We start from the raw sequence: 15,312 nt of genomic DNA, 5'->3' as shown, positions 1-15,312 counted from the left end.
AAAAGGTGCCTAGAGGTGAAGAGACTTGCCTGAGGCCACACAGAAAAGGCTTGGCAGAACCAGACTTCTGGCTCCTAACCCCACATTCTTTGACTGCCCTGCCCAGTCGCCAGCTCAGACCCATGTCTCCTAATGCCCACTGAAGCCTCATTCCCAGTTCTGAGCAGGTATTTCTAACCCTTCTTTTGGGAGTCCCACCCCAGCCCCCAAAGTACCTGTCCCATGCCAGACCCTGAGCAAGTATGTTCACAAACGTTCCATCCAAACAAGGACTATTCATTCCCCCTCCCAGAGGCTCTCTCTGCAGCCAGCTGAATATCCATTGGTGGAGCAGAGCAGGGGGTAACAGCATGAACCAATATTTAGAAATAGCACAACCCCAGGAGGAGTCAGCTGCGGCCAGCTGGTCATAGCCACCGAAGCCACAAGCCTTTGTGGACGTGGTGTGGAAGACGACTTCCTGCTCCCGGGAACAGAGGCTCTGAGAGGGTCCTCTACCACCCCCAGCCCCCATCTCCCCAAGACAGCTTGGGCATGGGGAGAGCCTGCCCGTGGCCAGAGAAAACCCTGCCAACGGCCACCCATCCACAGCCCACAGCCGGCTCCCGAGGGCAGCAAACATAACTTTTCAGCTCCTGAATTGTGTAATTGTTGGGAATAGCTGCCCCCACCCCTCCTGATCCTGGCTGCCTGCACTTGGAGGAGCCCCATGCATGCCGCCAGCCAGGAGTGGGAGCAAGACCACTCCTAGCACAGGCCCTGGCCTGGGGCCCACCACCGCGGAGCTCCTGGCCGTGTGACTACAGGGCCACGGAATCGGGACCAAAAGCCCATGTCCCCTTGCACAGTAGTGGCCTGAGTTCTGTGTCCTTCATGGCAGAAGGCCACTTCCCTGAGGTTAGGACCTACACAGCGCGGGCTGAGGCACTGTCCCATCTAGGACACAAGCACCGGCCATTTACCAGCAAGCTGGCTTTGGCCACAAGCTCCCTGGGTGGGGCCCAGGCGGTCAGGGTGCAAAACACAGAGGCATTCAGATGCCAGGCCCTGGCCAAGGACAGGACTGAGCCACGGCCGCTGCCAGAGCAGGCGCTCTTCGTCCAAGAGGCATGAGGATAAGGATGACCAGCAGGTCCTGGCCAGCACGCCTGGCTGAACTCCAGCAGAGAAGAGGGTGATGCTCTCTGTTGTCTGTTCTCCCAGAGGCCGATCACTTGGGGAAACTGAGGCAGCACACACCACAGGTCACTGTAGCTTCAGAAAAATTTAAATCCTCCTTCATCCCTGGGGCGTGGGCATCCTTCTTCAAGTGTGTTCTGAGTCTTCCTCTCCCCTATCCCAGGTACCCTGTCTGGTGATTTGCTGGGAACAAATCTGTCCAGGGGGCCAGGAGGCATTGACTCAACCACATGTGCCCTGGGGGGCACTGGGAGAATACAGAGATCACTACTCGAGGGAGTCTATGGAAAGGGAGGTCAGTGGTGAGAAGGAAGGCTGTGAGGGCTTCCTGGAGGAAGGTGAGATACGGCCCGAGAGGCAGGGGCAGTCGGGGATGGTCACCAGGGACACCCGGCCAACCCAAGCCAGAGAAAGTCAGGGCAAAAGTCAGAAGGCAGAGGACGAAGGCCTGAGGATGCTAGAGAGGCCCTGGTGGGCTCTACTCAGGATGGGGATTTGGTGGGGGCTTCAGGGGGGCCATGCCGAGGAGGCTGGGGAGAGGACAGTAGAGGAGCAGGCACTGCCTGGCCTAACAGCCTTTGCTCTGAGACAGTAAGAGGCAGTCAGGGATCAGTTCCAAGGCAACAGGAGGCCTCAACTTTCTGCCAGTCTTCCTGGCATGAGGCTGCTCGGCACCAGTCGGGGGGTCAAGTTCTAGGCTACAGGTTGAACAAAGGCCAGGCCTATGTGCGCCGGTGCCCCAGCATCCCTTTTCCACTAGAGCCTCAGTTTTCTCATCAGTGAAAAGGAAACACTGTCCCCCAACACACACACTCCCCAGGGTTGTCAAAAGACCAGGTGAATGTTTTGTAAACTGAGAAGCCCCAGCAGAGAAGCCAGTGTGGGCTATTACTGCCGTGCTGGTTGCCATTATTTTTCCAGGCCTGTGTTTCTCTCCCCAGCTAGCAACCAGGCAGGGGGAGGCTGCAAGCTAATCCTGACCTGAATCTCAGCTGTGGGCGGGAATTCCGTCTGGAGGCTCCACAGACAGACCAATGACTCCTGGTAGCGGTGGGTAAATCTGAGTGGGTGGGGATCAGGGGAGGACATGGGAGAAGATGGGGAGGGGGAAGGATGGGCAGATGGGGTGGGTAGAAAGCTCCACCCACATTTTTGATTCATAAAGAAGCAAAAGTCTTCTCCTCCTTTCTTTTTTCATTCCTAAAAAGAAATCTCTTTTCCTCCAAAGGTTGTCTTCTCAGCAGCCTCCGCAACTCTGGGCCCACACTTGGCCAGTAATTAGCCCTTAACAAGGACCAGGTGCCTTGCTGACTTGGGGAGAAGGAAAAACAAGGGACAAGTGCGGAATCAATGGCTTTATTGCCACCGACCGAGGCCAACTGAGCACAGCCCCGACCGAGGCGTCCTAGGGTGAACTGGGTGGGAGTTGTTGCATTTGCCAAAATCCCCACAGAACAGCAGCAACTGGCTTCTTACTCAACCCCAGCATGTATTTATTGAGTACCTACTGTGTGCAGCTGCCTCTGGAAGCTAAATACAAACTTTGAGACACATGGAGGATGTGCAGCAGGACTACAGGGCAAGGAGGAAAAAAGACAAGCATATGTTGAGCACCTGCTGTATACCTCGGGCTAGGCACTTGAGGTACATTAAAGGATTTAATCCTGGGACTTCCCTGGTGGCACAGTGGTTAAGAATCCGCCTGCCAATGCAGGGGACACGGGTTCGAGCCCTGGTCAAGGAAGATCCCACATGCCGCGGAGCAACGAAGCCCGTGCACCACAACGACTGAGCCTGCGCTCTAGAGCCTGCAAGCCACAACTACTGAGCCCATGTGCCACAACTACCGAAGCCCGCACGCCTAGAGCCCATGCTCCGCAACAAAGAAAAGCCACCGCAGTGAGAAGCCCGCGCACCACAACGAAAGAGTAGCCCCACTCGCCACAACTAGAGAAAGCCCGCGCACAGCAACGAAGACCCAACGCGGCCAAAAATAAATAAATTTATTTTTTTTAAAAAGCATTTAATCCTCACAAAGCCAATTTTACAGATGAGGAAACTGAGCTACAGAGAAGTGAAGTGACTTGCTCAAGGTTGGACAGCTAAGCAGGAGAGCTGGAATTTGAACCCAGAGCCCCGGTTACCACTGTGCTGTGGTGGTAAGAGCCCTGGGCTTGGGGTCAAAGACCTGGCTCCACCTCTTTGCAGCTGTGTAGACTTGCTCAAGTCCCTTAATCTCCCTCAGCCTCAGTTTCTTTATTTGCAGAACGGAGCAAAATTTTGTTGCAAATTCTGAAGGGCTGTACCCATGGTAGGACTGTCATCAGGCAAGGGGAGGGGCTGGGGAGACAGCAAGTGGTGGGATGGGGTTGGGGGTGGGCTGAAGCAGGCAGGTGTGACAGAGAGATTCTGATGGAGGAAAGGAGGGGGAAACACTCCAGGGGTACTCTTCCACCCATTCACTGGACAGAGAAACCGAAGCCAGGCACCGCTGATGCTAGGGCTAGGCAGAGCGCAGGCAGAGCCTCTAGGTGCTGGACGCTCTGCGATAATATTGCCCTTTCTCCTGCTTGGGACAAGGCTGATATTGTTGCCTGGGAGGGAACCAAGAGGAGCAGGACCCCAGCCTGAAGCTGTTAGGTAGGTGCTAAATCCAGGGTCAGATTTCCAGGAGGCAGCCCAGGAAGTTGAAACAACCAGATTCGGGAGTCAGGCGGCCTGGGGTTCTGGTCCCATGTGGCGACCTACTCGCCATGTGGGGGCCTTGCAAGAACCACTTCCAGCTCTGAGCCAGCTTCCTCCTCCATAAAGTGTGGGCAGGATTGTTGTCACCCACCTTGCAGGATTAGTTCGAGGCAAATAAATGATACCAGGGAGTTGAGAATCCCTCCTGCCTTGTGGAAGACTCTAGAACACCTCTCCTTTACAGACTGGGAAACTGAGGTCCTGTCAAGGTTGCAATGCCAGTGGGCACAGAGCAGTGTAGAACCTCAGGTTGGTGCTTCTCTGCCCAAATGGCGTCCTGAAGAGACTTCAGAGGCAAAGCAGCCCAAAAGCAGTCTGTGGGGTGGAGGGCATCTGTCCTTCCTCCTAGGCCTGGCGTGAGGACGCCCCTGACACAACCCAGGCGAGAGCAGAGGGCAGAGAAGTGACGGGACTAGCTCAGCTCACATCTCCTCCCAGCGGAGCTCCCCGGGAGGCCTTGTGCCAGAGCCCAGGAGGTCTGGGCTCCTCTGGGATTTTGTCCCAAATCTCTAAGGTGGAGCCTGGGAATGATCGAGCTGTAAGGGTCCCCTGACCCCTTACGGGGAGGAGCAGCCCAGCACGGGCCCTTTAAGAAGACTAGGGGTTGGGGGCAGACAGGAGAGCCCCGGCCTGAAACCGGAGCGCGCGCGCCAGTCGGCGCCTGCCCCGCCCCCGGTTAAGTAGGCGGCGGGACGCCCGGATCCCCAGCCCGCGCCAGTTCTCTCAACTCGAGACTCTGGCGTCCAAGCTCCAGGCTCCCAACTCCGTTCTTCGCCAGTCCCGCTGCCCAGCCCGCCGCGATGCGCTCGGGCCCGCGGCTCCTGCTCTCAGCCCCCGCCCTGACCCTGGCTCTGACCTTCGCTACGTTGGTGGGACCAGCATCCACAGGTGAGTGAGGGGCCTGAGACGCCGACCTAGACTGGCAAGAGCTGTGGAGGGTTTCTTAGGTAGAGGAAAGGGACAGGAGGACCCAGAAGTGGCCCCCAGACTGGGAAACGAGGGGACTGCACTTCTGCCACCCCAGGCTGGGGTCTCTGGCAGTACCACCCCACCCCCAGGGGATGCAGGACCCCCAGCCATGGCTCTCCATCTAGGATGTCATGTGGTCTGGTTATCTGAGGTTGGCCCCAGGGTCACTTCCCTAGGGCGTGGCTCTGTGCAGGATTGTTCTCTAGATGCAGTGGGGACACCGAGTGCCGCCTGGGCTCCCTGTGCCCAGCAGGCTATGACTGACTTGGTGCCCAAAGGACATGTAGTGACAGTGAGAAGCGAGTCCCCCACCTCAGACACCCAGGCAAGGAAGGGGGAGTGCTGCAAGGCATGAAATGGGGAGGAAGCCACCCTGCCCCACCCTGTGTGAGGCCCCGCAAGCACCCCAGCCTCCTGGGGCCTCCTCCAGCTGCGCCCCAGCTCTGCTCCTGCTCCCCTTGTTCCCGGGTGCATTTTCTGTCTGGCCTCTTCACCACCACCTTCCTCCTGGCCTCCTCCTCCCCCTCCTGTCTTCTCTCTCCTCTCTCCTCACTGAGAAGGCCTAGTTAGTGACAGACAGGACCACCCACTCTTCAGCCTCCTAGAGGCAGGGCTGGTGCCCCTCAGATATCCTGTGCCCCTCAGACAGCTCTGGGCACCCCCCTGCCACACCTCCCTGTCCCAGGCATTGGTGCTTGACTCCAGCAGAGACTGCCGTCTGAGAGGTGCTAGGATGTATCCGTCTCTATTGCAATGCCAGAAATCCCACCATTATGGCATTCTTCCCTTAGGTAAGGCACGGTCTAGTTATGCCATAAGAACTGTGGCCTCAGGGCCCATCAGTCATTACTACCCATGTATGTATGAATCAGTGCTTCAGCCTACATCTTTCGGGACCATTCCCAAGAACAACTTTGAGCAGAAGAAGGGCCTGAGTCTCCCTTCCAGGGACCTAGGCCACACCCTTGTCCCCATTAGATGGGGAAGCCAGTTAGAATGGACAGTAATCACGAGGCACCCAAAAGGGAAATGAGTCAGGGGAGGACCCCCCAGTGGGGTGAGTCAGAGCTGGATCCCCAGGCTCCCTGTTCCTGTCCCCAGGGACCCCATCCTTCAAGGTCTCAGGGCCTGGGTTGTGGGCTGGGCCTCTAGAGAGATAGGAAGGGGGCATCTGAGCTGACTAGAGAGGTCTGCTTGCCCAGCCTCCACCCAAGGGAGGGACTCCGGTACCCACCTCCTTGGGCTTCAACTGAGAGCCATTCTCAAATACCTTCTCAGCATCAACAGTGTGCAGACATTGTGCTGGGCAGTCAGGAGTGCACAGAAATGCATAGGCTGGGCTTGGACTCATTCAGGAGGCAGAAAGGCAAACTAAAACTCAAACAGCAATTCCTATCGTGTCTGCAAAGATCCAGATGAGGAGAATGGTGAAGAAAAATTCAGAGGCAAGCTGGGGCGGGGCAGAGGGTGATCCTTGAGCCAAGCCTTGGAGGATGGGAAGGGGATCAGAACTCCAGGCGAGGGCTCAGTGAGCAAAGGCTCTGAGGGGCTATGAGCAGAGGGAGGTTGAGATAAGGAGTTCCAGCAGCCTGGCTGGAAGGTATATATATTTTGAGCACAAGCCAGGAAGAGACACTGGACTGGGGCACAGAAACCTGAGATGGCAAAATACAGTCCACAGCCTATACCCTATTGGCAGTGGGGAGCCAGCGAAGCTTTTAGAGAGGAGAGCAACATGGTGCCAGTGGGGTTTTATAACATCAAGCTGACCCCGGCCCTTAGGAGGGATTTGGAAGCGGTGAGGGGGTGGGCGAGCTAGTATCCTGTCCCCCTCACAGGCAGAGCTCCCCTCCAAGAGCCCACCTCTGTCCCCATGCCATGTCCCCTCTGTCCCCCTGTCCTGGTCTCTGCAATAGGGACAGCCCCTACCGAGGAAGGTATCACTCCCACCCCTCCTGGACACCCCTAGCCCCAAAGGCCCCCAAGTCTCAGGTACCAGAGTGAGGCACACTGGGATGCTTTCCCTGCACTCATCAACATTCCAGGGCGTCCAGGTCATGGGACCTGAGAGTCAAGCACCTTTGGAGACCACCTGGGCCAACCTTCCAATTGTACAGACAGGGAAACTGAGGACCCGGGGAGGAAGCAAAGTTCTGTAACCCACAGAGAAGCCCAGCTGCCCAACAAAAGCCCCTAGTCCCACAAAGTGCCCACCTGCGTGGGCAGCTAGACTTGGCCCCTGTGCCAGTGTGGATGATAAGTGTGATGTCCAGCCCCGTCTAAGCCCTGTGGGAGGCCCAGCAGAGCCACAGGCATTGGGGAGATTGGGTTTGAGCTGATGTGCTTCCAGCCAGGGGGTACAGCACAAGCAAAACTGGGAGGTCAGAGTGAGCACAGAGCATGCAGTGCCAGTGGCTCCCGCATCTCTCCCCTGCCTGGCATAGCTGACTTTGAAAGGTAGAAGGTGAGGGGCTCACGTGGGACTCAGGCGGGAGTAGCTGGCAGAGAGGGTTCCTGTGTAATCTGGGTGAGGGCTCTGAACTGATGGGGGTGTCTTAGAGAGCAGGGCTGGGGTGGGGACAGGGGAGCCTCAGGTGCAAGGAATTGAACCAGGGTAGATTCTGTTGCCTCTAAGGATGGTCTGGGCGAACGAGTGGTGCTGGAGACAGCCTCTCAGCCTTGTGTGTGTCTGTGTGTCTGTGTGTGTACGTACACTGCCCCAGCCCTCTAGAGCAGGGCAGGGGCCAGGGCCCTAGGCCCAGCCCCCCCGGACTCTGAAAAAGCTGTTCCAGACCAAGTATAACTGAGCTCCCCCTCCCAACATTCACCCGCCTGCCCAGCCAGGACAAGAAGAGCCTTTCAGTACTGCCCGCCTGGGGGGCCGGAGGAGGGGGCTTCGCCAGGTGGGCCAGGCGGCTGATGAAGGGCCGGAGGGGAGTGGGGTGTGAGGGACTGGGCGTGCTGCCCAGGAGGGGGCGGGCAGGGGAGGGGGAGTTGGAAACAGCCCTGACTACACACTCACTGGCGCACACAGATGTGAGCCCGCGCAACGGTGCACACAACCAGCGGTGCTCACAGACCTGGGCTGGGTGGAGCCTTCAGGGAAGGAGGTGAGGACGAGATGGGGGCAGGGGTGCTGAGCTGCGCTGGGGCCCCTATTCAGTGCCAAGAGCAAATAAACAAGGGGGCCTTTGGGTCTGGGACTTGAGCCTGCTCCCTTCCAGGTCCCTCCGCCCCTTTACTGCCTTGCCGCCGACTCCTGGCCCCATCCAGCTCCCCTTTTGCCTCCAACATGCCCCTGACCCAGCGTGGGTCCAGTTCTGTAGAGCCTTCCAGAGTTAAGACTCCTCCTCCAGGTGCAGGCTTAGGGTGTGTTTCAAAAGTACTGTATTTCCATTATTACTGAGTGTGTATGAGTAATTTTTGAATGAACCGAATTTGTATGAACAATTTTGTACTTGGATTCTCCCTGGGGTAGGGGCTCCTGGCTCTCTGCTTCTCAGGAGGGTCCGTAACTCCAAACAGGGGAGAAGATAGAGCTCTCTTATAACAGAGCTCCTACCTCCAGAGACACCCCGTGGGGGGCACTAACATGTTGTCCTGCAGCTTCACAGCAGCCCTATAAGTCAAGAAACATTCCCCATTTTACAGATGAGGAAACTGAGGCTCTGAGAACCGGAAGGACTGACCTCAGGTCCCTCTTTGGGTACACAGGCCGCGGTGTTCTCACTCACCCCAGCAACAGATCAGGCCAGGTGGGCAGCCACCGACCAGTGGACTCGGGCCCCCCAGCAGAGGAGAGAGACAGGTCTTCAGGAGAGAGACAGGTCCCTAAGGACCCCAGATCTCTGTTCCCATCTCTGCAGACCCCTCCAGCAAGTGCCCCCTACCTTTCCAAACCCTCCCCACTTCCTCACAGCATAAGCAGATCTTCTTCAAGGAAGCCCACCACTCCTCCACCGACAGCTGGGGTGGCAAATGAAGCCCCATCTGTCTCAGATGTAGGGTAGTGGCTCTGGGGCTGCCGTCAAGGTGGCTTGGTGGCATGGCTCACTCATGTTCTGGACAGTGCCTCTGCTGTTGACCGTTCCTTCCTCCCCCTCAGCTCCCGCCCACGCCCTTGCCGCTCCCAGCCTGCAGAAGAGCCAGCCCTGCCAGCTCTGACGTGCGTTAGCCAGGCCTCCCGCCACTGCTCATGCTAAACCGTTTCAGTGTGTGTCTCTCTTGCGGTTTAAGTGTCATGGTGGGTCAGTAAGGCAGCCTCCCCTCCCAGACCTCACTGCAGAGACTCCCCAGCCCAGGCCAGCCCTCCATGGTTCGTAGGGAAACCAGAGCCCAGAGAGGGGCAGCTATTTTCTCAGAGTCACACAGCAAATCCTTAGCAGGGTAGGGGGTAGACCTCTCTGCTGTTTGTCCTTGTACCCTGGTTTGGGTGTGGCCTTCCCCACAGGACCAGCAGCTCCCCAAGGGCAGACCTCCCATCTACTTTTCTCTGAGGTCTCCACTATCTTGCTGCACCCAGGACTGGGCCCACAAGGGGCATAGAGATCACTGAGCCAACCAGGGGTTTTCAGACTGTGTCCAAGGTGCTCCAGGTCTTTACATTCCCATATCTGGGAATACGGGATGCTTGTACCACCCTGATTCATGCATAGCAGTCTCATGAACGTGTGTTTACAGATCGGTGTTTTGTGTAAGATACAGTTTTGATAAAGTGTTCTGTGGCTTTAAAAAAAAGGCTTGAAAACCAATTAATTGCTTTGAGTTAAAACATACTGAGAGCAGGGGAGAGTCAGGTCACATACAAGGACTTCCTGGCTTTCAAAGAATCCAGATCAAGATTGATATCAATGGCCCCTGGAAGATGTCCTTCCCCAGGTGGAGCAAAGTCTGGCGGCCTGAAGGCAGGGAGCAGAACGTAGTCCCACCTTCCCCCCAGCCAGGCCTGGGGACCTGGCCTCTCCTGCCCCAGCATCCCATTCCTGTCCCTCTCGGAACCAAATGGGACAGACCCTGTCCAGACCCTGTCCTGAGTATCCAGGGAGACAGCAGCCTCATGGTGCCACCTGCCTGCAGGCCCAAAGACACCATGGCTGTGGCTGGGCCCTCTCTCCCCCCAGTAGATCAGCCTCCACATTCAAGGTGATGCTGTGTCCCACAGGCTGGCTGATGAACTAGACCATCAGATAATAATCCATAATCCCTGGCACCCTTCCACCTTTGCCCAAGCTGTTGCTTGCAACTGCTCTTCTTTTTTTCTCTCCATCCTTCAAGGTCCAGCTCCAGCATCACCACCCCTGGGAGGCTTTTCCAACCATTGATTATTCAGGCCTACAGCCGGGTCTGCCCCCCTTCTGGGGCCCTGCCCTCCATCTCTGTGAGATTACAGGCCTTTCTCCCCCTACCTTCCTCTGGCCCCTGCCCCTGTTCTGTGACCTCCATCAGCATGACATCCAGTAGGTGTACGTACCTGTGTGTGCAGACACACGCTTGCAAACACACACACACACACACACACACACACACACACACACACAGTGTTCTCAGAAGCCTGGCTCAGGGCCTAGCAAAGAGAGTGTCCACCCCCAGAGCCAGAAGCCTGGGGGAAGCCCCCAACTCAGGACACACAGCCCCCAGCTCCACCACCAGGCCAGGGCCTCTAGTCTGGGCCATCCTTCTCTCTGGGAAGATGGAGAGGGGGTGGAGGAGAGGAGACCAACTTCCGTTCCCACCTAAGACCAGCCCCTCCCCCTCCCACATTTCAGGACGGGGCAGCTATAAATATCAGTGGGCCCAGGATGCTGATTCCCACGACACCAGCCCTCCCTGCCCCTTCCCTTGTGCGCAGTGACTGGGGCCAGTCCAGCTCTCCTACAGCTGGAGGCCAGCCAGGCAGGCCTCCGGCCCAGACACACACACACACACACACACACACACACACACTTCTCACCGTGGTGAGGGCAGGAACGAATCACCCTTTTTGGGCGTCTTGGAGCAGCTAAGAGTAAGCTTCCTTCCCGCCCCTCAGTCCTGACTCAGGCCCCACCTCTCCCTCCTCTGAGTCCTCAGCTCCTGGAACCTCTATAGGGCTGGGGGAGACAGGAGGCCAGCCTCACGGTGGTAAAGGACATGGTGTTAGAGAGCTTAGAATTTAATTCCAGCCCTACAACTCGATGCCAGTGACCTGGCCTTTCTGAGCCTCAGTTTTCTCCTCTCTGAAATGGGATAAATAATTCCTACCTCCTATGTGTGTTGGGGATTAAAGCCCTTTGCCTGGAGTAAATGCTCGTAGGTGCCTGGTCCTGAGGTTGCTGTTATTCTGTTATTCCCATCTTCTTCTGGAGTGGGGCAGGCCCAGAAGTGGTGGCGGGGGATGGGTGGGGGGTGGTTCCTGCTTAGGAATCTTTGAGAAAGTTTCCAAAGCAGGGGATTGGAGGGGGTCTGTGTGGGACGAAGTGACACGGAAAGGGGGAGGCAGGCTCCCGGGGCACCTGTCAAGCCAGCCTCTGCCCGCCAGCCCAGGACCCTTCAGAAAGGGGGGTGGGGGTGGGCCCTGCATCTGACTGACTCACTGGGCTGAGGTCCACACACCTCTCCTGTGTGAGGAGAAGCAGGACAGCCCCTTGCAGCCCCACCCCAAAGCCTAATGGTCCCTTGGATGGAGATGGTTGAGCCAGGACGTAGCACAATCAATCTGTTGAACGAATGACCAAATGAAACGTAGACCCTGTCCCAAGAGCAGATGGGTGGGGACGGAGAGAAAGAGCAGGCCTTGGGACCTTTTATAGGATGGGGAGCCTAGAAGCCTGTCTTTTCCCTGCTCTCTGCCCACCCTTCAGGGGCCCCTCTGGAGGTAGGGGCTGGAGGCCAGGGCCCAGTGATGTGAGACGGCTCCCATGAAGCTCCCATGGGGCTATTACCACCACTCATTAAGCAGTAGTGGCTGCATCATGAGGAGCAGGATCCAGAACGAAGGCTGAGGGATTCTCTCTATCCAGGGCTGCTTGGACCCATCAGGGGTCTTGGTGATGCCTGAGTCCATGTAAGCATAAGATCAGAGTTGGTGGAGGTGAGGGGAAGTGAGTCTCAGGAAATGGCTACAGAGTGGGGTGAGCAGCCTCGGGGAGTGCCAACTGGAGGGACACTCTGCATAAAAAACCTGGGCCCCCAAGTCAAGATCCCAGTGTGGGGGCATCCTCTGCTTTCACCCCCAGAGAGGTAACCTTCTGAACAGACTACTGGGCAAAGACTGGTCAGCTCCCCAGTTGTGTGCTAATAGAATCCAGGCTCCCGCCCCCGGCTGAGGCTCCATCTCTGGACATCTGGTGTCCATGTGCTTCCGGACACTCATCTGGAGCCCAGCTGAGCCTCTCCAGGGGCAGGTACTCAAATGGGAGCCCGTCCCTCCAACTGTTGACAGCCCTGGGGTAGAAGAGATATTGTAGGGACCTGAGCCAAATGTGTAATGGCAGCCCTTGGGATACCTGGCCCTGCTGTGTGGCCTTGGGCAGACCTCTGTCCGTCTCTAGGCCTCTGTGTAGGACCTTCATTCTCCAAGGTCAGCTCTAAAATTCTGAGCTCAAGCCTCTTCGGAATAGGACAGAGCTCTCTACTTCTATCCAGAGAGAGCCGGCTGCTTATCTGGGTCCACACAGCAAGGCAGGCTAGGCTCAGAACAGGGCTGAGAGGCGGCCCAGCCTGCCAGAGCTCTCTGGCATCAAGAAACCATTTTCCTAAGTTGGCACAGAGCCCTGGGGCTCTCCTGGGATGAAAGCGGCGGCTCCTCTCCACCCCCAGTTCCCCTCTTCCACCCCCGCCCCCAGCCCCAGCCCCACCCTACCAAAAATAAACCCAGTCACCCCATCTTGTACCAGCCAGACCCACCCAGCCCCTCCAGAGCCAGTTGAGTCACTGCTCAAAGCTGCTCCTTTTTTTAACTGTCTGAGTCACCAGCTGTGGCTGTAGCTCCATGACACATGCCCCAGGCTGTAGCCACCCCACAGCCCCCAACGGCACAACCAAGGGAGGGGAGGGGTCTGAATAGAGGCTGGCAGCAGGTGTGAGCCCAGGCCATAGCCTCAGCCTGTAACTCTTCCAGGCCCGGGGAATTTACCTCCTAGCAAGTCAGAGCCCAGACCTGTCCCCTACAGTCCTGGAACTGCCCTGCCCCCTCTGTCCAGGACAGTCCTTCCGCGATCTTGGCGACAAAGCCCGTGTGCATCGGCTCTGCCCCCACAGCTTTGCTTTGCCTCCAAACGGACCTGGGCCTCCCAGCATTAGATTGCCGGGAACAGAGGGTCTCCAGGTCCAGGGGGTGGGAGGAGTAGGCAAGGCCTGGCCTTCTTGGGTACAGGCCACAGAGATGCCTAATTCTTGCCCTTCCTCACCTGGATCCAACTCAGACTGACCAGTCTGCCCAGAGCGCTGTGAAGACTTTCTTTGGGACGGAAACCCCCGCTTCAGATCTCCGCTTGCTTCCTCTATCTCCCCTCTATTCAGGGCGTCCGCTGGGCTGCAGATCTCTCTCCCCAGACCCCTGCCTGTCTCTTTGTCCTCCCCAAGGTTGTCTCTCCATCTCTCTCTCCCCATCCCTGCGTCTCTCTCTGGCTGCGCTGTTCTCTTTCCTTTACCCAGTCCGCTGGCAGGCGGCACCCGCACCCCCAGAGGTCCTTCTCTGCCTCCTGTGCCTGGCAGACATATAACACACCCTCACCTCCACCCATTCCCACAAAGGACTCGGGGCCCCAGGGACCGATTCTGAGAGAAAATTTCCATCCTCCTCACCCCAGTCCCCTCCTTCCCCTGCCCCAAAGCGCAGGCTACATCCTGTCCCAGGGAATGTCAGGATCCCACAGGCACTTCCTTGGGGGCTGAGAAAGGGGGGCAGGGGGCCTGGGAATGGCTCCACCCCCAGCCCCTGCCTGAGCGGGCGCCTGCGCCTCAGACCCCATCCATCTCCTGTCTGTGGCTATGGCCTCCAGCTATAAATAGGTGTTCTGATTCTATTTTCTTTAAAAACAAGCACCAGACTGTCACCACAGGCCCAGAAAAGCGTTCCCTGGCTGGGGCAGTGCCCCAGTCCGCCCCAGCCATTGTGTCCAGCCTCACCCCACCCCCGGCTGCAGGCACCGGGGGCCCTGGAGGGCAGAGGAGGGCTGAAAGAAGCCTGGTGGTAAGACAAGTGGGGGGCAGAGCTGGGGCAAGCTCCCAGGTGCAGCCCCTCCCTGCTGGGTCAGACAGAGAATGTGGCACCCCTCCTGCCCTGTTGGGCCCCTCCCTCCTATCTTGCCATCTCCCGTTACCAGTCTTGTCCCTTTGAGGCTCACAGTGTTAACAGAGAGAGGTGACAGTCACACAACTCCCCAAGCCACGGTTGAGTCTCTTTGCACCCCAAATGCGGAGAAGGAGCTACGGGCTATGGGGAAGGGTGGGGGAAGACTTCTTCCCTGAAGGGGCATGAGGGCATTTCACAGGCAAAAAAGAAAGAAGAGCTTGCTGGGCAGAAGGCCCAGCCTGAGCGAAGGCCAGAATGGGGACCTATTAGGTGTGGATGGAAAACAGCCCAAGGTCTGGTGAGGCTGGCAGGTGGGGTGTTCAAAGGAGTGAACAGGAAAGCCTGGCGGGGCAGGGGCAAGGTCACCCAGCACCTTCAGTGCCACACCAGAGGGCTGGGGCTTGATGGTGGGGCACTGGGGAGCCATCGAAGGCATCCAGGCAAGGGAGGAGGATGGAGTACCTCAGTTTAGGTTAACTGTGGCTGCAATTAGCAAAGGGAGGCAGCAAGGGATGGTGACCATGTGTCTTGTGGGATGGCACAGAGAAGCAAGAGGGGGAGACAGACTTGAAGGACAAGTGATGGAGCTGAATGGATGGAACATTCCTTCATGGTCAGGAAGAGGGAGAGGGTCAGAGTAACTTTCAGATTTCTGCCCAGAGGTGGGTGCGTGTGGGGCCTTCACTAGGTGGTGAGCAGGTTGGAGGAGAGATGATACTGAGTCTGGCTTGAGCGGGTGGGCTTGGGTTTGGGGGTTCCTATAGATGTTCCCGGTGTAGACGTCTAGGGGGCATTGGCAGGCAGGCCCAGAGCCCTGGAGACTTGGTGCTTGAGACAGAGATATGGGTACGACAGCAAAGAGGCAGTGCCTGAGGTCAGGGGAGAAGAGGTGGGCTGGAGAGAGGGTGGCAGAGGTGGGGCACAGCTCAGTGGGTGCTGACGGACTGAAGGGGTCTGCGGAGTTGTCAGATGGGGGTACTAGGCAAGGAACTATTCCAAGAGGAGTCAGGCCTGCCCAGCAGTGGAGCGGGGGCCGGGGGGGTCTCAGTCTGGGGATCTCTGGCAAAACCTGGTTAGCACAGAGGCCACCAGCAAGGACACTGTGGTTTCCTGGCCCACCCTCCTAGGCCACACACTCCTGCTGG

At 57.6% G+C, this 15,312-nt stretch overlaps 2 protein-coding genes across 2 annotated transcripts in view; one reads left to right on the top strand and one right to left on the bottom strand.

Annotated features, from left to right (window-relative positions):
* The window catches only part of CIMAP1C (ciliary microtubule associated protein 1C), a 33,187-nt gene that overhangs the window by 13,968 nt on the left and 3,907 nt on the right, over nt 1-15,312 (bottom strand). The window lies entirely within an intron of this gene.
* CSPG4 (chondroitin sulfate proteoglycan 4) overlaps nt 4,394-15,312 on the top strand; it is a 35,792-nt gene continuing 24,873 nt past the window's right edge. Inside the window, exon 1 of the mRNA XM_082386947.1 lies at nt 4,394-4,812. Coding sequence (XP_082243073.1) covers nt 4,725-4,812 — 88 coding nt within the window. The 5' untranslated portion in view covers nt 4,394-4,724. The remainder of the gene's footprint in view (nt 4,813-15,312) is intronic.

The sequence above is a fragment of the Balaenoptera borealis genome, assembly GCF_965194805.1.
Source record: "Balaenoptera borealis genome assembly, chromosome: 3".
Lineage (NCBI taxonomy): Eukaryota > Metazoa > Chordata > Mammalia > Artiodactyla > Balaenopteridae > Balaenoptera > Balaenoptera borealis.
This window is presented reverse-complemented; position numbering and strand designations above follow the sequence as displayed.